At 40.5% G+C, this 24,546-nt stretch overlaps 1 protein-coding gene across 2 annotated transcripts in view; it reads right to left on the minus strand.

Moving 5' to 3' along the window:
* Window positions 1-6,653: 6,653 nt before the first annotated feature.
* rab5b (RAB5B, member RAS oncogene family) overlaps window positions 6,654-24,546 on the minus strand; it is an 82,782-nt gene continuing 64,889 nt past the window's right edge. For both annotated transcript variants that reach the window (XM_068035742.1, XM_068035743.1), the window contains exons 5-6: window positions 20,025-20,118; window positions 6,654-11,733 (exon numbers count right to left, since the gene is read on the minus strand). In XM_068035742.1, the coding sequence (XP_067891843.1) occupies window positions 11,621-11,733; window positions 20,025-20,118 (207 nt within the window). In that variant the 3' untranslated portion in view covers window positions 6,654-11,620. The remainder of the gene's footprint in view (window positions 11,734-20,024; window positions 20,119-24,546) is intronic.

Raw genomic sequence — 24,546 nt, forward strand, 5'->3', positions numbered from 1 at the left:
CTGAGCCTCCTTAGATGAATGCCAAGGTGAAACAGACGGAAAATATGGACAGCGCCAATAACCTTGTCCTCCTCCTATAAATTGAGATGAAAAATACTGTCTGATGATGATGATATTGGGGAGCTCAGCACAAGTTCCATAGAATCTTCTGCAGACCACCTCTTTACAGATTCATAAGCAAATTTCTCTGATGCAAGAGATCTCTAGGATTGTGTCATCTGATGAGATGCAGGGCTGTGCAATCCAGAAACTGGACAGGTCCCTGGACACAGCAGCATGGCAAAGGGAGAAGGAAAGCACATATGCTTAAAGGCAATGAAACGGAACCTCAAGAATGGGAACACAAGAGGGTGGGAAAAGATTAAAAGATGTGATCAGTATTCGGAACAAGTGGAAGCTGAAAACGCACTGATCTATGTGGACATGTTTCTACAGTCAAGTTTTAAAATAGATTCCTAATTTTTGATCACGATCAGCATAGTATCTTGCTGTACTTTGAATGCCTGGCTTAATAAACATTTTTGAAAATTGAAGGCTTTTTAAAAAAATGCTCAATCTATATTTATTCTAAACTCTACATACATTGTTTGACACTATATTTTAATTGTTCTAACCAGTGATGGAGTCAGTATGAAAGCAATTAATGCCATCCATTGATATAATACAAGGAGTAAATTTGTAGCTCATTTGAAGAAAATATCTATAACCTGAAAAGATTTCTTTTCTTAAAAAAAGCACCTGAAAGGTGTCTCATTGGCTAGTACAGGTGAAATACTAACCCATACAGACCAGAAAGTACCATGTTCAATTCTTGAACTGTGCTGAGTTAGAGTTGTGGAACAACAGCAGTGGTATTGGAGTTGGCCTTAGCAATCCTGAGCCAGGGAGAAAGACCAGAATTTAAAAAAAAAAATCAGCCACAGTTCCAGCTGCTGATCACTCTTCTGTAACCCTGTTTAAAAGTGAGTGTGTTGACCTTAGGTAAAGACAGCATTGACCTCAGCAGTGATGCTCTCCATAGTCAAATCACTTACAGCAAATGTTAACACTCACAAATGAAGAAGTGCTACCTGGGAAAGATGCCAGAGAGCTGTACTCCTGCAAGAATCGCTGCTTCTGGGAGACAGGATCAAATTGACAAAAAAGTAGTACCATGTGTCTATACCATGTATAGCAATTACAAAGACTCTCAGTGCCATCACATATACAGCCAAAGTACCAATATAAATCAAATTTTAAAATGTTAATATTTTCATCTGCCAAATTGAAACTGATTTGATCAAATATTATTGGCTGCTAAATGTAGATTTACTGCATCATACCCAGTAAAGACACATCATATCCCTACTTTTAAGATACAAACTTTATTCAATGTGGACTATTTCTCCACTTTTGCTTTTAAAGGAGAAGTCAATTTCAATGTGCTGCAAGATGGCTGCCAAAGGTCAAATGGCCTGTGTATTCAAACTGTCTCACTGTCTCGAAAGGATATATTCCAGACTAAATGGCATGACTACACCCATCCTGGAACCATCAAGAGACAGTCACGAATTGAATGCTTTTCTTCTGCGACAAAGGTGGTGTGAAGTAGACACATAACAGAATAGTACCCAAACATTAATGGATAGCCATGGATTCCACATGCTGGTCGATTGCGCGGTCACACCAGGGGAGAAGACCATGTGTCAACTAACAGAAACTCTAATTTAATGGATTTTGACCTTTAAAAAGTCTGGAGACAGAGGGGAGGTCACAGCAACATCACAGAAGGCAGTACAGACAGTGTCTGTGGAAAGATCCAGCCTAAACAAGAAGCCCTGCTGCTAATACTACACTTCAAAGTATTGCAGCAGAGAACTGAAAGTGACGACCACCCCAGTCTGAAACCTTAACCACCAGAAATCTACAACACCTCAACAAGTTCAAGACTACAAACACCTAGGCCTGAATCCTTAAGAGACTACCCTACTTAGAAGATTCAGCAGGTTTACTGTAAACCAGAAACATCCATCACAACTTGAACTCTTACCCTTTACTTTCCATCAAGAGCACACGGGAGAGCGAATGAGTGAGAGTGGTGTTGCAAATATTTCAGGGAATATGAATATTGTTCAATAAATAGTTAATCTGTTTAAGATCTACAAAAAAATGGTTTACTTGGCAAGTAAAACACTCAGGGGCTAACTCATCATTTTAAACAAAACATGATTTTGATCATTTGGGAGGTGAACAGTGGGAACCCACACCTCTTACCACCTGCTTTTAACAACTAAAAGAAAAGTAATCCATCCTACTTTTCATGATTTTACTTATCAGATTACAACACCTTACAGGAACGACGAGCAGCCTATCCAGGAGCCAAAGAGAGAAGCGTACACAGTTCAACCAAGCTTCTTCCTTTCTTTTGTAACACTTGCTGTCATCTTACAAACAGCTGCAAAATAAGATAGGACGAGCATAGATGGATGATGGCTGGTAGAAAGGCCCAATACATCCTCATCGGAATGATATGTAGCTCGAGGATTCCTAAAATTATATTATTTGTGGACAGATCTTTGTTCTGTCTTGCATTTCCAACATAGAGTCTGGCTAACCACAAGATGTGGCAACGTCTAGTTAAAGAAAAAAATAGAAAAATCCATTTCACCAGGAAAGAGCTCATCTTTTAGCCAGCAGAGTCCAGTGACAACAGCATTATTCACACCTCGATAGATATTTTGCATTATAGTGGCATCTTGCAGGGGACTCCATTGCTACATGATGGTGAGCATATTATACACACCCAATTAACCATTAGAAACTATCACAATAGTTATCATACACACGAGAGGAATGGAACAGAGATACCACTAGATATGTTTAACACACAAGCAATGAACAACAGTTCAAATTTCACCAGTAAACATGGTTGAGATAATACAGAACATAGTACAGGATCTCAACATTTGAATTCCAACATGGACAGCAAGGAATTATCCTAATATAGACTGGGATAGTAACAGTATAAAGGGCAGATAGGGACAAGAGCTTCTTGAGTGTGTTCAGGAGAATGTTCTACATCAGTATCTTTCCACTCCAACGAGGAAGGAGTTGCTGGATCTGGTTCTGGGGAATGAGGTGGGTCAATTGAATCAAGTGTCAGACAGGGAACATTTAGGCAGCAGTGATCATAGTATCATAAGGGTAGGTTGGCTATGAAAAAGGACAAAATGCAATCCAGAGTAAAAATAATTAAGTGGGGGAGGGCCAGCTTCTGTGGGGTGAAAATGGATCTGGCCCAGGTAAACTGAAATCAAAGACTGGCAGGCAAAACTGTAATGGAGCAATGGGCTCCCTTTAAAGAGGAGATAGTTTGGTTACAGATAAAATACATTCCCATGAGGGGGAAAGGTGAGGCAAATGAATCCAGAGTTCCCTGGATGATGAAAAAGATAGAGAGTATGAAGCAAGAAAAGGGTGCATATGATAGATGTCAGATGGATAATATAATGGAGAATCAAGCTGAATATAGAAGGTTCAGAGGGGAAATAAAAAACGAATGAAAAGCAAAGAGTATGAGAAGAGATTGCCAGCTAACATAAAAAGGAATCCAAAAGTGTTCTACAGGCATATAAATAGCAAAAAGGTGGTAAAAGGAGGAGTGGGGGCGATTAGGGACCTAAAAGGAGATTTACACATGGAGGTAGGTGGCATGGCTGAGATACTAAATGAATACTGTCTTTACCGAGGAAGATGCTGCTGCCAAAGTCATAGTGAAAGAGGATGTAGCTGAGACACTGGATGGGCTAAAAAGTGTTAAAGAGGAGGCTGTACTTAAAATTGATAAGTCACCAGGAGTGGATGAGATGCATCCAAGGATCCTGAGGGAAGGGTGGAAATTGCAGAGGCACTGGCCATAATCTTCCAACCCTTCTTAGATACAGGGGTGGTGCCAGAGGACTGGAGAATTAAAAACATTCCAAAAAAAAAAGGCGCAAGGATAAGCCCAGGAATTACAAGCCAGTCAGTCTAACATTGGTGGTGGGAAAGCTTTTAGAAACAATAATTTGGGACAAAACTAACACACAAACCAACAGTCACTTGGACAAATGGATTAATTAAAGAAAGCCAACACTAATTTATAAAGGGCAAATCGTGTTTAACTAACTTGATTTGAGTTTTTGATCAGGTAACAGAGAGGACTAATGAGTGTAATGTGGTTGATGTGGTGTACATGGGCTTCCAAAAGGCATTTGATAAAGTGCCACATAACAGGCTTGAGAGCAAAGTTAGAGCCCCTGGAATAAAAGGGACAGTAGCAACATGGATACAAAATTGGCTGAGTGACAGGAGAGAGTAATTGTGTTTCTTGAACTGGAGGAAGGTTTATTGTGGATTTTCCCCAAGGGTCGGGGTTAGGACCCCTGCTTTTCTTGATATACATTAATGACCTAGATATGGGTGAACAGGGCAGAATTTCAAAATGTACAGATGACAAAACTTGAAAGTATTGCGAACTGAGGAGGATAGTGATAAAACTTCAAGAGGACACAGACAGCTGGTGGAATGGGTGGACAAGTGGCAGGTGAAATTGAATGCAGAAAAGTCAGAGTCAGAGAGATACATCACTGAAGCAGGCCTTTCGGCCCACTAAGTCTGTGCCGACCATCAACCACCCATTTATACTAATCCTACATTAATCCTATATCCCCTACCACATCCCCACCTTCCCTCAATTCTCCTACCACCTACGTACACTAGTGGCAATTTACAATGGCCAATTTACCCATCAACCTGCAAGTCTTTGGCTGTGGGAGGAAACCGGAGCACCTGGCAGAAACCCACGCGGTCACAGGGAGAACTTGCAAACTCCGCACAGGCAGTACCCAGAACCGAACCCAGGTCGCTGGAGCTGTGATGCTAACCACTGCGCCGCCCAAATATTTCAACAAGTGTGAGGTGATTCATTTTTGTAGGAAGAACAAGAGGGGGCAATAAAAATAAAGGGTATAATTCTAAAGAGGATGCAGGAGCAAAGGGACCTGCGGGTACATGTGCACAAATCATTGAAGGACAGGTTGAGAAAGCAGTTCATAAAGCATACAGGATCCTGAGCTTTATAAATAGGGGCATAGAGTACAAAAGCAAGGAAGTTACGATGAACTTGTGTAAAAAAAACTGGTTCAACCTCAACTGGAGTATTGTGGTCAGTTCTGGGTACCACACTTAAGGGAGGGTGTGAAGGGATTCAAGAGGGTGCTGAAAAGATTCATGAGAATAGTTCCAGGGATGAGGAACTTCAGTTACGTGGATAGATTGGAGACACTGGGATTGTTCCCCTTGGAGAAAAGATTAAGAGGAGATTTAATACAGGTGTTCAAAATCATAAGGGGTTAGGACAGAGTAGATAGGGATTGAGAACCAGAGGACATATATTTAAGGTGACTGGGGGAGAAAAAGCAATGGTGACATAAGGAAAAACATTTTTATGTAGTGAGTGGTTAGGATCTGGAATGCAAAGGCAGGGAATTGGGACTAGATGAGCTGCTCTCAGTGAGCACATACTGATACAACTGGCTAGATGGCCTCCTCCTGTGGCTGTAGCCATTTTATGTTTCCGTAATTCCAAAAATATGACAAAGGCCAATTCTTGCCCATCTTCCGGGTTCAAATATTGGAAAAGGGCACCCCCATAAACTGGATCAGAAGTAAACACAAAATATCTTTCCCTTCAAATCATACCATCAAACTGCAAACAGCTTCCTCAGCATCACACTATGCTAGCTGATGTGCTGTGCCATCACCAAATATCCATGTGTGGAGGAATCTACAATGGTTGGTTATCGAAGAAAGGCAGCCAACACTGAGCTGTGGTATTGGCTTGCTGAATTAGCCAACAAGTAATAATTGAGTTAGAGGGGTTGTGGGTTGAGATTAGCCACAAGGTTTGAGCACATAATTTAAGCTAACTCACCAGTGCAGTACTGAATGAACGCTACATTGCTGGTGATGCTGTCTGCCTGTTCAGTTGGACATAACATTCCTTGGCATCATTCAAAAAGGAGCAAGGCATTTCTGGGTGTCCCGAACAACATTCCTCCCCCAACCTTCATCATCAAAACCATTTAATCTCATTTTGCTGTTTGCGAGATTTTACTGTGTGCATGTTGACTGCTGCCTTTGTCTCCATAAAAGTAACTAGCCTTCAAATGTAATTGACTTGATATGATATGAAATGTTGTTCAGATGCCCCACGGACATGATGAGATATCTTATAAATGGAATTCTCTCTCTTCTAGTAGCAAGAAGTGCCCATATATGATCAGATGAACAAGAACTTGTGGCTGCAAGAAAATGGTTTTCTCTGGAAGCCATAGCTATACAAGTGGCAAATTTAATTCACATCAACTTGAAGGATTTTTTTTTTTGTTCTAAGCTTTTCAGTGCAAATGTCATTTTAAAAAGTGTCTGCTACCAAACAGAATCTACAACACAGGGAAGAAGGCCAACATTAATGTACAGATCATTAAGTTCAAAATAGAACAGAACCCCCCAAAATGTAAAATGTATTCAACTTCACATTTTAATACAAAATAAAATGGATGCCAATTAAGAGATATAGCACTTCAGTTCCAAACGCCCATCAGTAATAATGAATAGTTAAACAGATAATGAAATGTTTTCAAGTTTATTTACCTTAATGTAAACAGTTGCCTCAACCCACACAAAGTTTTGCTTATTTGCAGTTATTGCAATAAAATAAGACACCTTAAACATTTTTACAAAGTTATATCCACTTTTATTGAACCCAAGAGTATTAGTGTGTATTTATATAGTGCCTATTTTCAAACTGTACTTGAGTTACAGCACTGGTTTCCATTAGAACAGCAAATAAAAGTTCTAACACATCAGTCCTTCATCTGTACAAGGAAAAAAATGGAGTAACCAGTCTTCCAAATTAATCTTGCTTCCTTTGAAAACTGGGCAAGGGAAAATATTTTCCTCCACCCAATTTTATGCCTCCTTTCCTGATGCTGGTTTTATGAATAGGACAGACAACCCTCTGGTATCTTGCTATTTGACAATGCAGTACACCACAGCAGAGTACAATCCTGCCCTCACATGCACTCTTTTCAGCATTGGTTAGAAATCATAATCCTCCCTAGCACAGGGGTGCCAAGGCCTACACAAGTGTCCAATTAAAGGCATGGCTAAGATCAGATAACAGCACAGACCAGGGAAAGTACTTTTAAACAGCTGAGTCAACTTTGAATAGCAGGGCAGTTCTGCCAAACTTCTGATACACTGTTTTCACCAGTTGGATTTAAGCTGTCTTTTACTGCAACATACATAAGGCCTTTGGGTAAGACATCACTGTTTTAAAATTACTGTTTATTTAAGCACTGAGAATATTACTGTTCAGGATTTTTTTTTAAAGGAAGAAGAGTATCTAGTTTGAGTATAATCTGCTCTGGACAGTACACTTTGTTTCACAATTCTGAAATAAAAAGTCACGCCACACGCTGTTCTCGAAGATTTCAAAACTAGTCACCACTACATACAAGCCCTTAAATGATAATAAAGTTAAATTTTTTTTTAAAATCAATTTGATATGGGGAAGAAACATGAAATAGCAATAATGCAAACAACTGGAAGTAATGTTACCACTGTTAAGATTATTACAAACTGAATTTTTGAGGAACAAAGCAGAATGCATCAACATCATGATAGAGTTTTGCACTGGTGTCAAAATAATATCCTACGTACATAGAGCCAAGTTTGGTATCCCAGTGTACTGGAACACCAATATGCTGCATCACAGTAGTTAGGCCCTAGGGGGTTTCATCAGATCCACTCTGGCCAACTTGCATGGGGAGATGGGGAACAGCAGAGGGGGAGGGAAGAGGGAACAAGTGAAGGAATACCCATCACTCTTTCAGTTGTAAGAGATGTATGTGCCAAGTAAAGCAGCATATTAAATAAAACCACACATTCCAAAGGTTAAGCTTTTCTTTAAACAGAACATAAACTAATACTGTAACAGCATTTTCAAAGTTGGAAACATTCTAATGACGCAACATAGCTGAGACACTCACTTTTATACCATTATGGAAAAAAAGTGTACTAAAGCTGTCAGCCCTGATATTCTTTGATGGTGAAGGAGACATGCTTCTGTCTCAATGAGGGGATACGGTTTCTCCTCCTGCCACCTTCTAGCATGATCAAACATTTGCATTTAGCAATTTAGTAGTTAACTGATGAAATTGACTACATATATAAGATTAGATTTGAACATGCCTGATACAAAGATTTAACCCATCAGATCGCAATCTGGGAATTCAGCACTGAAATCAGCATGACTCATAATGGATTTTCCATTGTGGATGAAAAGCACCTGTTGAATTCTTTGCCAGAAATCCCAATATACACTTCCAAAAGGAAAAAAACTCAACTCTGGGACTGCAATTTTGTAAAATCTACCCAAAAAGAGTAAAACACACTCAAATGATAAGTGCACGTAGATGCATGTCTTTACAGTGGGCTTGATTTGATTCAGAAAGGCATATCATTTAATTTCAGATGCACTACTCCGTGTTCATCTTCCACATCCACGGATAAATAAGGCAAACCAAACAGATTGTGAGACTAGAAGGGAGGTGGATAGCTGAAAAGGAGAAAAGTGAAATAAAAACAGTAAGTGCTGGAAATACACAGCAGGTCTGGCAGCATCTGTGGAGAAAGAAAGAAACAGAGTTAACGTTTCAGGTCTGTGACCTTTCATCAGAAAAGTGATGCTTGTGCCTTCATGAAATTTCCATCATGCACCAAATTTCCCTTAATATCACAAATTATTTTCAGCATACAGTGCTTCTTATATTTCCCCACTCCAACTGTTCTCTTTTTATCGTCTCTGCATCTGAGGAAGTGGCTCACGCTGGGGTGCAGTTCCACAGGCATGAGTAAAAGGAGCATCTAAACCAAGTGGACAATCTCCATACTCAAACCTGAAAATTAAGTCGTGAGGCTCTTTAATCATTGGACCATCACAGTCAATCTCTATTCTGTCCTCATCTGGTATCCCCACGCTCACATTGTTCCAACAGGGTACTTCAACAACACCCCTGAAGTACTGTGCCCAACTGCAGTGCACGAATTGCTACCATGGTTAACAACACAAAATAGGGATTGAGATTTCACAATTTGTACGGCTCGGGTGTCCTGCTTTGTGGTGTATTTACTAACTAAGGCATTAACAAGCCCTTGATCTTACTAATTTATTAGAACCATTAAATTAGTCATTCAGTATAGAAGATTATGGGGTGATCTGATCACAGTGTTAAGGGATTCAAGAGGGTAGAAACAGAGAAAGTATTTCCTCTGGAGTGGGAATCAAGAACAAGAGGACATAACTTTAAAATTTAGAACAAGGCCATTCAGGAGCAAAATCATGAAGCAGTTTTTCATACAAAGGGTAGTAGAAATCCAGAATTCTTTCCCCAAAAAGGCTTTGGATTCAGGGACAATTAAAGCTTTGAAGACAGAGATCAATTGATTTTTGTTATGTAAGGTTATTAAGGAATATGGGGAAAAGACAGGTAAAAGGAATTGAAGGACAGATCAGCCATGATCAAATTGAATGGAGAAGACTTGAGGGACTGAATGGCCTACACATAAATGTTCCTAAGAGGTTTATTATTGATGCCTGAAAAAGTTAATAAGACATTAAGCTCAGTGAGGCAACCCCAGTGCTATTAAGTATTAGTACAATACCCTCTGATGGCCCCACAAGATATGGCAATAAGGATGGAACTATAGAACAAAGACCATCTGTAACAAGGATGCCATCTATCCCCAAAATCTGTGATGGCCAAGATTTCGTCTGGATCATTAATGATAACAACTTCATTAATAGTCTGTTAACTGCACTAAATTCTTCCCCTGGTAGGTGTTGATGCTACACAGTGATCTCAAGAGAATAAATCAATGCTTCTTACCTTCTTCACCCATCAACTTTAGTCCCCAAAATTTTGCCTGTCCTTTGTTGAAATGCATCTGGCAATCCTCATTGTTTTAGAATATTGTCCAAAATGAAATCCCAACACTCAACAGCATGGTATCAAAGTTTCTTCTGTCACCCAACCGTGTACATTCGTCTTGCTGTTCTCCTGACAAATGGTTTAAGAATGTCTAGTTTTAAGTTATTTGGCTCAATATGGCAATAAGAAGTCCACTAATGGTACAATTTTCCACTGCAATTTAGGCTACCTTGGTTAATCTCTGTCTTCGATGTCAATCTAATTAGTCAATAAAACAGAATCAACATTACAGCATGTGTGTGTAATTTTTTGGGCTCCTATAATTACGTACCTGATGCAGACTTCAATGCTGAAACAAACATCAAATAGAGGAATAGCTTTTGAACTAATACATCAAAAGCTTCCTTTTGGAGTTGGCTTAGGAAGAACAAGACTTTGAAGACAACTTTACATGCATCTTAAAATTTGACCAAAAGAAAGACATCACTTCAGACTGTCAATTTTAACAATGTTGCAACCCACTTATGATCTGTCACAACAGCGTGTTAAAATAAAGGACATCCTGCAATTAATACAGATTTGGAAACTTGGATGTGACCTTTTTCCTTAGTCTATACAAGACAAGAATAATCGAATGTCCACTCAAAATCTACTATACAGAGAGCAGACATACAAAGCAGATTGTCAATAGAGTATTTTCTCCCCTAGTGAGGTATAGGAAGAGACATATACATGGCTACGCTATATAAGTGAAAAGCAAAATATCAGCAGCACAAAAATCATTAAAACAGGCAACTGTAACAATTTACCCCAATAGCTTCCTTTGACTTAGCCATGATATGTGGAAGATAAATGAAGAAGGGCACTACCACTTGCATTACAGATAAGCCTTGCTCTAAGCAATTTTCACTTACTGAATTAACAGGATTTCACTGTATGCTATTATGCATTAGACACAAGCAGGGTTTCAAACTACACCAGCGAAAAGCAGTGTTGAACTAAAATATTGGGCCTAAGTAATCAGAACTAGCAGAATGTTGCTCTTAAAGATTTTCATAAGCAACTGTTGAAAGCTTTTCAAAGTTGCATTATTTTACATTTTAAAAATACCTTCCCAACCCCAAGGTAAATCTATAAATGAAATTATGAGAAAATGCAGTCAAGAAGGGAGATTTTAGGCATCACATTTCAGAATATCTCCCAGTCAGGCTTCAGTATTGTTATTGTTCATGAAATTGTAATAAAATTAGTTGACGGGGAAGAAATTTTAGTGGATTGGGTAGGAGAGCAAGAAAGAGCGGGAGGATATTTTCCCTCAACAAAGTTTGATTTACAGAGGAAAACCTTCATTGAATCTGGTGAAAAGGAGTAACTAACCTTTACATAATGATTTGTCACGCTATTTACATCATTTACTTTCTACAGGTGCCTGATAAAAGAAGAGACCTGCAGTCAACAGTGAGAAGAATGACTCATGCAGTAGTCCAAAATGGAGGAGAATAAAAGGAATTAGCACAGCAATGTGTGCTAATAATATAAAAAGGAAACTAAATCTCCAATATCCACATTTTGTATTGTTCATGTTGTTCGAGACCCAAATATTGTTAATTACTACAGCAACCCCTTTGGCTCTGCTGATTCGTTTCCTGAAGATTTACTCCTCTATTTCTGGCAGCAGTTGCTGGATTTTGAGGATCATTTTTTGGCATTTTCTTAGCTGTGGGGAAAAACAACAAAATACAGTCAATAATACGGATAAATAGCTTACTCTGAAACCTACTTCAGAGAAATTGTTTTGGTTTCCAAGAAAGGTTTGTGCTCCAGCATAAGCGTTTTGTAACGCTCAACAAATACAGCATCGCACCTGCTACAATGGAGCTCAGCATATTGTAATATAAAAATTAAAGCAACATACATATTCAAGGGCAGATTAATGTAATGTGTTCAGGTGTCACTCTATCATTTATGTTAGAAATGATTAATCTAATTTAGTCCTTAGTACCAAATGCACTTTGGCATAATACGCTATTCATACAAGTACAGTAATATTTTGGTCCTAACTATATAAGCATAGAGCTGATTTTCCCATGCAGCACTGAAATTTCGCAAATATTTCCCTTTGTTCACTTCTGAAAAAGGTCTCTTTTGTTCTTTCTTGGGACGTGAGCATCACTGGCAATGCCAGCATTTCTTGCCCATCCTTAATTGTCCTTGAGAAGGTGGTGGTGAGCCACCTGCTTGAATCGCTGCAATCCATGTGGTGTAGATACACCCAATAGTGCTGTTAGGAAGGGAGTTCCAGGTTTTTGACCCGGCGACAGTGAAGGAACTGCAATGTAGTTCCAAGCAGGATAGTGTGTGGCTTGGAGGGGAACTTACAAGTGGTGGTGCTCTCACGCATGTGCTGTCCTTGTCCTTCTAGGTGGTAGAGGTTGCGGGTTCGGAAGGTGCTGTCGAAGGAGGCCTGATGAATTGCTGCGGTGCATCTTGTAGATGGTACACACTGTTGCCACTGTGCACGAGTGATGGAGGGAGTGAATGTTTAAGGCGGTGGGTGGGGTGCCAATCAAGCAGGCTGCTTTGTCCTGGATGGTGTTGAGCTTCTTGAGTGTCTTTGGAGCTGTAGTCATCCAGGTAAGTAGAGAATATTCCATCACACTCCTGACTTGTGCCTTGTATATGATGGACGGGCTTTGGTGAGTCAGGAGGTGAGGGAAGCTACTCATCGCAGAATGCCCAGCCTCTGATCTATTCTTGTAGCCACAGTATTTATATGGTTGGTCTAGCTCAGTTTCTGGTCAACGGTAACCCCCAAGATGTTGATAGTGGGGGTTTCAGCAATGGTAATGCCATTGAATATCAAGGGCAGATGGTTAGGTTCTCTCTTGCTGGAGATCATCATTACCTGACACTTGTGTAGTGCAAATGTTACTTGCCACTTATCAGCCCAAGCCCAAAATTTGTCCAGGTCTTGCTGTATTCGGGCACGGACTGCTTCAGTATCTGAAGAACTGCAAATTGTACTGAATATTTAGCAATCAGCGCACATCCGCACTTCTGGCCTTATGATGTAGGGAACGGCATTAATGAAGCAGCTGAAGATGGTTGCACCTAGGACACTTCTCTGAGGAGCTCATACAGTAATGTCCTCGGGCTTAGCTGTTTGACCTCCAACAACCACAACCATCTTTCTTTGTGCTAGGTACAACTCCGAGCAGTGGACAGTTTTCCCTGATCCAAGGTGACTTGAATTTTGCTAGGGTTCCTTGATGCCACACTCAGTCAAATGCTGGCTTGATATCAAGGGCAGTCACTCCCCTCGAATTCAGCTTTTTCCATGTTTGGAAACATGGCTTAAAAAAAAAATCAAATGGGGGTCATTATCTGAAATTTTTGAACTCAATGTTGAGTCCAGAAGGCTTTAAAGTGCCTAATCGGAAGATGAGGTGCTGTTCCTCAGGCTTGCGTTGAGCTTCACTGGAACACTGCAGCATGCCATGAGAGAGAAAGGTGGGGATATAAAATGGCAAGCAACTGGAAAGTCAGGGTTATGAGTTGGACATGGTCGAGGGCCCTGTCAACCACAGTGGGACAGGGTGAAGGGGGGGGTGGGGGGGGGGGGGGGTGTGGGGGAGGAGATGGCCCTCAGTTGAGGAAAAAGGAAGACATATAAGGAGCGTTGTTGTGGAAGGTTGCTGCATCAGAACAGATAGCAGAGTGGAATGGTGTCCTTGCAGGAGGCAGAGTGTGAGGAAGTGTAATTGAGGTAGCTGTGGGAATCAATGGGCTTATAATGAAAATCAGTAGACAGCCTATCCCAGAAATGGAGACAGAGAAGTTGAGGAAGGGAAGGGAAGTGTCAGAGATGGACCATGTGAAGGTGAGAAAAGGGTGGAAATTGGAAGCAAAGTTGATGAAGTCTTCCAGTTCTGGAAGAGACCAGGAAACGACACTATACAGTCATCAATGCACCAGAAAGTGTTGGGGGAAAGGAGCCCAAGTAGAATTGGAAGAAATATTCGACATACCCCACAAAAGACAGGGATGACCAGGACCCATACGGGTACCCATATTTGGAGGAAGTGAGTAGAGTTGAAGGAAAAGTTGTTCAATGGCAAGGGTGAGTTTAGAAGAAGGGATGGGATCAGAGGGAAGTGAAGGGGAAGGAAGATCTGAAGAGTTGTTGGAGCTTGTGTTCCTCAACACATGAAATGGAGAGAAAAAGGTTTTGTTAAAGTGTCAGATAAGATGAAAGATGAAATGAAATTGCTGAGCTGGACAGCTCTGCGATAGGATGAACCAGTGCTTCTGGAGAGAGAGTTCAAGTGTGCACGTGGCGGCGTGTGTCACAGAATATGGTTTTCAGGATGCGGTGAGATCAGTCCAAAGAATGTTGTACCTGTAATCCTGTGTGGATTCAAAATATCAAGGATGGAACTTCAGTTCTGAAGATGATTCATACAAGACTCGAAATGTCAACTCGGTTTCTCCCACCACAAATACTGTTAGACCTGCTGAGTGTTTCCAGCACTTTGTTTTTATTTCAGACTTCCAGCATCCACAGTAGTTTGCTTTTACATTGGTAAGCAGGTTATTGTGGTGTAAGTGCCGCTTGACAGCACTGTCGACGAAACCTTCCATCACTTTGATGATCGAGACTAGGCTGATGGGGCGGTTGGATTGGATTGGTCCTGCTTTTCTTTTTGCACAGCACATACCTAGGCAATTTTCCACATCGTTAGGTAGATGCCAGTACTGTAACTGTACTGAATCAGTTTGGCTAGCAGTGAAACTAGTTCTGAAGCACAAGTCTTCAGTACTACTGCCAGGTTGTTGTCAGGGCTGATATCCTTTGCTGTATCCAATGTCACCAACGGCTTCTGGATATCAGATGAAGTGAATCCAATTGGCTAAAGGCTGGCATCTGTGATGCTGTGGACCTCAGGAGAAGGCCAGGATGGATCATCGACTCGGCACATCTGGGGTGCAAATGCATCAGCCTTGTCTTTTGCACTGATGTGCCGAGCTCCGCCATCATTGAGGATGGGGATGTTTGTGGATCCTCAACTATTAGTTGTTTAATTGTCCACCACCATTCATGACTAGATGACTAGGACTGTAAAGCTTTGATCTGATCGGTTAGTTGTAGGATTTCTTAGCTGTCGCATGTTGCTTCCACTGTTTAGCACACATGTAGTCCTGTGTTGTAGCTTCACTGGGTTGGCACCTCATTTTTAGGTCTGCCTGGTGCTTTTTCTAGCATGCTCTCCTGCACTCTTCATTGAACCAGGGTTGATCCCCTGGCTTGATGGTAATTGCAGAGTGAGGGATATGCTGAGCTATGAGCTTGCAGATTGTGGTGGAGTACAATTCTGCTGCTGCTGATGGTCCATAGCGACTCATGATGCCCAGTTTTGAGCTGTTAGATCTGATCTGAGTTTGTCCCATTTAGCATGGTGGTAGTGTCACACAATACAATGGATAATATCCTCAGTGTGAAGACAGGACTTTGTCTTCACAAGAACTGTGCAGTGGTCACTCCTACCAATACTGTCACAAATGCGTCTCGGACAGGTAGATTTGTGAAGGCGAGGTCAAATAGTTTTTTCCCTCTTGCTGGTTCCTTCACCACCTGCCACAGGCCCAGTCTGGCAGATATATCCCTCGAGACTCATCCCAGCTCAGTCAGTAGTGCTGCTATCGAGCCACTCTTGATGGGGATTGAAGTCCCCCACCCAGAGTACATTCTGGACCCTTGCTACCCTCAGTGCTTCTTCCAAGTGGTGTTCACCATGGAGGAGTATTGATTCATCAGCTGAATGAGGGCAGCAGGTGGTAATCAGCAGGATGTTTCCCTGCCCATGTTTGACCTGATGCCATGAGACTTCACGAGATCCGGAGTCAATGTTCAGGAGCCCCAAGGCAACTCCCTCCTAACTGTATATCACTGTGCCACCACCTCGGATGATGATGGAGCAGTCTGTGACATTGGACTTTAAGTTTAGATTCAGTAGGTCTGACAGTGTCAGGCTGTTACTTGACTAGTCTGTAGGACAGCTTTCCCAATTTTGGCACAAGTCCCCAGACGTTAGTAAGGAAGACTTTGCAGGGCCGACTGGACAGGGTGTGCAGTTGTACTTTCCGGTGTCTAGGTCGATGCCAGTGGTCCGTCTGATTGTATTCTTTTTCAATGGTTGATGCAACTCAGTGGTTTGCTTGGCCATTTCAGAATGCAGTTAAGAGTCAACTACATCACTATGGGCCTGCAGTCACATGTAGCCCAAATCAGGTAAAGACAGCGGGTTTCCTTCCCTAAAAGGACATTAGTAAACCAGATGGGTTTTTACAACAATCCAGTAATTCATTGCCACCATTACCGAGTTTAGCATTTAATTCCAGATTTATTAATTAGCTGAATATATATTCCACCAGCTGCCATGGTGGGATTTAAACTTGTGTCCCCAGAACATTAGTCAGGACCTCTGGATTTCTAGTCCAGCAATATTATGACAACATCACCATCCTTCTGATAGCAAAAAACAGGATTTTGTGTGTTAAAGTTTAACTAATTTAGAGAACCATTATCTCCTTTTAAAACCACTTTTTTTTTTACTGAAACACTGTGCACTAATGAAGGAATAGCATTGCAGAGGAATTCTACTTTTATCACTCAATGTCAGCAAACAATCTCAAATGATTCATCACCTGAAACAGTGTACAAAGCCCTTCTCTATGCTATAATGCTATGTTTTGGAATTAAATTCAGACTGTCCAAATTCACTTGATATAGGACCCATACAGCTAGAAATGAGAGAGATGGATACTTACAGTAATTTGCACTGAATTTAAACATAGATCGGAGTTGAAAGGACACTGTTCTAAACTACAATGTCATTCTGACCCACAAATTTTCTGATGATTTTGTAAAAACAATATACAAATACCACTGCAATCTTCAAAGAGTCAATCTGGTTTGTAAACTTCAATTCAAATAAAACATAGAACAGTTCCCCTACCCCAACTTACGTTGCCAGCTACTGTAAAATCTCACAAGGAGCTACACTGTGATAACTATGAATGAAATAACATGAGGGTGTAATCACACAAAGTAGAATCTGATTAACCCAAGTAAAATGTGATTCTGGTTTGAAGTGTTAGGCAGGATTCAACATTCTCTATTTTGCCTTTTCTATGTACACAAGTGTGATCATAGCCACCTAGTTTGCCCACCCATAGAAATTAAATCTGTCCAAGGATTGTGTGTGGGAGGTTTGAAGGGAGAGGATGACAATATACACATCTTCCACGAAAAATACAGTATCATTTATAGCATTGCCAACTTTGCGGCAGTGGTTGCAGGCCTGGTCAACAGCACTTGAAAACACTTGCACTCAGGATGCTAAGGGACTAACCGGAGGATTTTGTCCAAAGACAATTAAAAAAAAAGTCTGTAGAATAACCATGATAGAAAATAAAATTTATATGGCACAAGAGGAAATGAAGCAACACAAACAGAAACTTGACTGGTGGACAGGAAGCAAAGAATTACGGTATAAGGGCATTCCAAAACCGCTAGTATCACTAGTATTTTCGGGTTACATATCGATGATTTGAACTTGGTGTAGGAAACACAATCTTGTAATTTGCTGACACAAATGTGGAAGTGTCCACAAACAGTGAAGAGGATTGAAACAGACTTCAGGGACAGACAGGCAGGTTAGAAGAATGGGCAGGCAGGAGGCGGATGTAGCTCACTGCAGTTAAGAGAGAGATAATATGTTTTGGGGAAAAAAAAAAATAGAAAACACATCTAATGGAAAGATGTTGAAGGGTGCGGATGAACAGAGAGACCTAGACTTGGATATTCAAAGACATAATTCTCTGAAAGAACAAGCGCAAGTAAATAAAGCCAGAAAAATGGCCAGTAGAATGTTATGCTTCAGAAATAAAGATAGAGAGTACATAAGTAAAATAGTAATGAAGAATATATACAAAATATTGGTGAGGCTGCAAGCAGAGGGCTGTGTGCAGTTTTCAGCACCTCATTATAGAAAGATTATATTTGCAGATTCACTAGTTTTACAAGGTTTTTATTTTTGCATTAAAAACTTAGAAAGCTGCATGTTTAAAAAACTGAAAAAGGATTTTTCAGTGGACATTGACACCTGCAAAGAGCTGAAATTTTTGGATGTTTTGAAAGGAAGCTGACTTTGTATACAAGGACAGGAAAGCAGGCAATTTCAAGGAAATCAGCAAGGGGTTTGACCTCCTTAGAGCAACTCTTTGAAATACGAGGAAGACTATGTCTGGACATGTGACCTGTTCAGAAAGGTTTTGCTTTCACGTTGGACAAAGTTAGCAGGCATTTGAAATTTGATTTTTGACTTGCCTGAAGATCAAAGAAGAAGACAGAGAAAAAGTGTTACCTCTCTCTGTAAAGGAATCCTGCATCTCTGGAAAAGAAACCCTGTATTTCAAAGGCAGATTCCTATTGCCTCCTGTCTTTGAAGAATCCCGACATCAAGTGTGGTTCCTTTTAACTCCTGTGTTTTAAGAAATCCTGAAATCTGAAGAAATTGTCTACTGCTATAGTAAAATAAAAGCAAAATACTGCGGATGCTGTAAATCTGAAATAAAAACAAGAAATGCTGGAACCACTCAGCAGGTCTGGCAGCATCTGCGGAAAGAAACGCAGAGTTAACGTTTCGGGTCAGTGACCCTTCTTTGGAACGTTCCGAAGAAGGGTCACTGACCCGAAACGTTAACTCTACTGCTATAGTGCTGCTGTAAAACTTAAGACCACCCGTTGCTACAACCCTGTTGAAAGACTGATGGGAAGCTTGCGGCCTTGAACGCCTATCCATCACACTGTTCACCAAACTCGCCTGGAGAGACTTAGAGTGGCATCAGACTATTTGACACCTCACCAAACTGAAGAAATTCCTGCCAGAACGTGACAAACTAAGCTATTTTATTATTCCTTCTATTCCTATAAACTAAAATCCTTTTCCCGGTTATCCAGGTTTTTTTTTAATGTATGTGTGCGCGCGCATGAGGGAATAAGGAGTTTTATATATATATATATATTTATCTCACTATTGGTCAAGACTTATTTCTCCGATAAATAGTTAATTTTGTTGTTGATTAAAGAAACCTGGTTGGTGTGCTTTATTCTAGGGGATAAATAGAGCATGTAATTGGCTGTTTCTCAGTAGGTAGGAAAATTTATTGATATGCTGTGACCTGTGGAGAAATGGGACTGAATTAACAGTGCACTCCTCCCGCCTCAGTCGTACTGGGACTATTTCCACTATAACAGAGAAGGCCAAGAAGAGATTTGATAGAGCACTTTTTAAGCAATTATGAAGAGTTTTAATAGAGTAAGTAGGAAGACAAAGTGTTGCCTCTGGCTGACAAGGCATAATTAATTTAAAATTGTTACTGAGAGTTAGGGGAGATTTTAGGAAAAAAATTTTCTCCAGAGGAGCCTAGAATATTTTGTCACAGGGAGTGGTTGAGGCAGGGATCATTGCTTCTCTTAAGGGAAAATGTAACAAATATCTGAAGCAGAGCAAGATTTTAAAAAACCTGGGAGAAAGCACGTGGCAGTGGGATTAGTTTTGGACATAATACCTGAATAGCCACCCTCACTGCTGTAAACAGCCCTGACTCCAACTTCAGAAACATATAGAGTTTATCACTTTCGGAATCTTTAAAAACTTATAAAACTGTAGAAAAAAATCAAAGTACTGCACATATTGGAAATCTGAAATAAAACTGCGCATTTGTAAGAGTGCTTTGTTTTTGTTATAGTTGATAAACTATACAGCATTAGAATTCATATATAATGGATCCCACATAGTACCTGCAATGCGAGGAACTGCATTCTTAGCGTGCTCCACAGTCTAAGGTGTATAATGTTTTATGCTAACCAACTTGCATTTAGATTTCACACATTCTTAATCCAGATCTAAATCAATGAAAACAGTACAATCCAAACCACTGTACCTATTGCGAGAAATATATCATTGACATTCATAGCTGTCTTAGCTGATGTTTCCATGAAGAGCAGCCCACAGTCTTCTGCATATGCTTGTGCTTCCTGAAAAAAAAAATACATATTTAATGTCAACAGTGTATTAATCGTGTTTTATTGTATACAGGTGGTGGGCATTAACTGGGGATTCACTTGAGCCCCTATAAAGCCACAAATTAACTCATTACAAGCGTACAACTCCTACCCTAGCAACGTGCAACTCTGTAAATAAACATAAAAGTGTGTAAAGATCAATTGTTCTAGACTTCGCCAACTGGCTTTTGGATTAGAACATGGCAGTAGAGAATGGAGCCGAAAGGTAAAGCTTGGGAATCAAGAAAAACAAAAATCATACAGAAAACTATACTTCTAGCGGCGGCCTTTGTGGAAAATGGCAAGGGTATATTCTCAGAGTTCGAACATATGACCAGTAGAAGAATGAAGTTGATATGTGGATGTGGGTTAACATCCCTACCAAACAGGATACAAGGTATGGCCTTGGCATTATCGCTTCCTACAAGAAGTAAAATCAGAAGTAATTTGTTGAGCTTGATGCCTGTCAGTTGGATAGTGATAAAACTTTGGACATTCAACAGAGTTCTTGGATGAAACTGACAACGATGTTAAATCGGTTAAATGCCGATGAGGCATGGTTAGACTTTGATAGATTTTGGAAAACAGATGGTCATTCCATGGAGGAATATATCATGGACTTTAACAGATTGAATTAAAGATTGATAAAGTTAAACTTGGGGATCTCTGGATCAGTACCAGCATTCAAATTGCTGGATTGTGCTCAAATGCCTCACATAGACACGTTCCTGGTTCTAACCCAGAAAGGGGACCCTGTTGGATTGGAGATCTGCTCCCTTGAAAGAATTCCTAAGGAAACAGTAATTTCTTTCAGCCTTTGTGGAACAAGTAGGAGATTTCACGATGACACAAATAGAGGACTCAATAATTGTCAGATTTCAAAATGGTCCAGATACTGGACACAGACGTCAATAGAATGGAATAGTTAAAGATAGGCAGAATGAGGACGAAAGCACCTATAGAAGATCTGGCTATTACTGAAGACATAACTGGAACAGCAATAATAGACAAATGAATCTCGGGAATGCACAACAGTTAACAGATGTTTCAGGTTGGACAAGAAGTATCATCATGCAGAGAAGCAGGATACTTGAAATGATACACGAAGAGAATTCTGAGCAAGAGGATGAAAATGATGAATCGGAACAAATTATACTGGTCACAAGGTGTTTTACTCCTGTGATGAATGTGTTCGTTGCAGACTCCTTGAACTATGCAATGCTAGATAGTGCTTGCACTTCAACAGAATGTGAAACAAGTTAGTTAAAATGCTACCATGATTCCTTAAGTAGTGAGGATTGACGCAAGGTTAAGTAATATAAAAATAATAATTGCTTTAAGTTTGGTGATGGCAACATAATCAGGTCACTAAACAGAGTTGTAATTCTATGCAAAATAGCTCAGGTAAGCCATTTTATAAGTACTGATGATGTATGCTGTTTGGCAAACCTTTGATGAAAAAGACACAAATGAAACTTGACATGGAGCATGATAAGGCAATTATATTTGGAACCTCAGTGGATCAGCAGTTTGCCCACTCAGGATACTGTTACAACCAAATGAGAAAGGTGTCTAGGGGCCCCTTTTAGCCTTCACCTCATCTTACTGTAACAGGGTTTATGTTTTAAACACTGTGTTTTGAACTCCCCCTTGGTGAATCCTTGTTCACCACTTTCCAATTATAAGGCAAAGAAATGAGCATAAACAGGCTTCCTTAGGTTTAAAGGAAAAAAATAAAATTTATTAAAACTTAAACTCTAATTTGGTTAACACTTGCGGATACACGCCATGCCCCAAGCTAGCATGCATACATGATCACACATGCAAATAGAGACAGAAAAGAGAAGAAAAAATAAAGTAGAGGGGTTTGAGGCAATATCAGAAGAGTTTCTTGTTACTGTGCTTTGAGCTCACTGTAGTCTTTTTGCAGGTAGTCTTGCTTTTCGTTGGGACCCAGTATTATTCTTAAACCTTGTTCACTGTAGCAGACCTTTCTCTCCTGGGGTTCATGTGTCTTCAATTGGTCTTCAGTTCCGTGAGAAACAGATGGGAGCAGACAGGAGCGAGGTCTTTTCAGTCCATGAGCAAACATCTTTGAGTTTTAAAACTCTGTGGCAAGTTCAAATTTAAAAACTCCAACCCCCAGTTAGTCATGTGACTAAACTGGTCTGACCAGGTCTTGTGTATTGGGGAAGCAGGGACTGGTTCCTTTGTTCCAACACTGTCTGCCAGTATGCAAAAAACGTCTTTCCAGTGAGGGACCTGGCAATTCCTTATGATAGGCCCTCTTATCTTCCCAGCAGCAATTTTAATTTTTAATGTTCATGTGGCGAAATAATGTGTGCCTCATTCTTGGGAGGTGGGGGCCTACATGACAATACTATTGTATACCCTTAACAAAACCTAATGTCATTATTACTTGTCCAACACTGGTAAACATCAGGTAAGAAGAATCAGAAAAAAAAAAAGTGAAATTGTCTAAGTTACACAGAAAATCTGCTCACCCTACTTGTCAATGATTAAAAATCCTGCTAAAATATACAGGTGTGGTTGATGAAGTGTATACAAGGCTAACAGACGAGATTAGTGAGACATGTGGAATCTACAAAATAAAAAGTATCAGAACACGCCGCCACATCCCTTTGTAAGCCTTCCATTGGCACATAACTTCTACAAGGTAGTGACCACAGATACAAAGGTATGGGACAAAGACAAATAATTTCATTCTACATTTTGTAGCCTTAGTGACCAGATTTAGTCTTTTTACAATAAGACTTAGTAAGGCCAAAATGGTTATTGTAGACAAAATCATGGAGAAATGGATAGGGACCAGACTTGGGCACCAGCAAACTTCCTGACTGATAATGAAAGGGAAATTGCCAATGATGAGTTCAGAGATGTGTGTGAGAACATGAACATCATGGTCATGAATACTACAGCTACAAGTCCATTCAGCAATGGAATCTGTGAAAGGAATCATGTGGTGATCAATGAAATGCTGCATAAAATTTTCCTAGCTTCCGGTCCTTCCTAAATGTCATGTACCCTTCAATAGTCAGGTCCCAATCTATGTCATCCTGCAGCCATGTCTCTGTAATGGCTATCAGATCGTACTTATTTATTTCTGGTGATCAACCAGATTGCAAGTTGACAACCATCCAAAACACTTCAGATGGTTGGGAGGATACAGTCCCATCAATTCGTCTTTGGGTGAAATTCCAAATTGCTTTCTGTGCTGTGCGACAGTCCTCCTGCTCTCGAAGGTACTACAATTGGTTCAACTTTTTCTGCATATTTGAATGCTTTACATGTGAGCCGCATGGAAGATGGCAGGATCCCCAAAGACACATTGTACAGCGAGCTCGCCACTGGTATCAGACCCACCGGCCGTCCATGTCTCCGTTATAAAGACGTCTGCAAACGCGACATGAAATCGTGTGACATTGATCACAAGTCGTGGGAGTCAGTTGCCAGCATTCGCCAGAGCTGGCTGGCAGCCATAAAGACAGGGCTAAATTGTGGCGAGTCGAAGAGACTTAGTAGTTGGCAGGAAAAAAGACAGAGGCGCAAGGGGAGAGCCAACTGTGCAACAGCCCCAACAAACAAATTTCTCTGCAGCACCTGTGGAAGAGCCTGTCACTCCAGAATTGGCCTTTATAGCCACTCCAGGCGCTGCTTCACAAACCACTGACCACCTCCAGGCGCGTATCCATTGTCTCTCGAGATAAGGAGGCCCAAAAGAAAAAAGAAAAAAGACATGCAGGGAGATGGGCTTTCATCAAGGCTGAGTTCTCGAAGAAAATTCGGAGAGCTCCGAGGCATCCTACAAGACCAACCGAGACAGAATTTAATCCAGAAGATTTTCTGTATTATAAAAAGAGATAGTCATAGAGAATGGATAGACCCTGGTAAGGTAATAGATCATGATTGTAAGACAGTACTTATCAAGCAAGGCAATCAAACTGTTAAGGTTCATTTCTCATGACTAACTGAAATTAATTACAAAATCTCGGCCTCTGAGGAACTGATAGAAGTAAATGAGGCAACCTTGTACCTCAAGTGCTCGTGTTTTGTGAAGAAGGTCTTGAGGAACAGAATATGGTAGATCAAGGGCTGGATAGTGGTATTGTTGAGTAATTGTGACACTGGACAGAGCTATCACATTCACAGGCCAATTTTCCAGGGTGGGTAATCAGGTGTTATATTCCAAAGGAGTCTAGTAAATGGAGGGGTGCAACAATTGTGGGATATGAAAGAAAGGCTACTGACAAGTTTACATATTGGTTGAATGTTCAAGGTGAAGCAAGGTCCATGGACCAACAGAATGGGGTGAAAAAGTGGAGAGTAAGAAAGGATAGTGCAAGTACTGATCGGGGGATGGAAGTGACTCGTGTCACAAAG

The sequence above is a fragment of the Heterodontus francisci genome, chromosome 7 (genome assembly GCF_036365525.1).
Source record: "Heterodontus francisci isolate sHetFra1 chromosome 7, sHetFra1.hap1, whole genome shotgun sequence".
NCBI classification, from domain to species: domain Eukaryota; kingdom Metazoa; phylum Chordata; class Chondrichthyes; order Heterodontiformes; family Heterodontidae; genus Heterodontus; species Heterodontus francisci.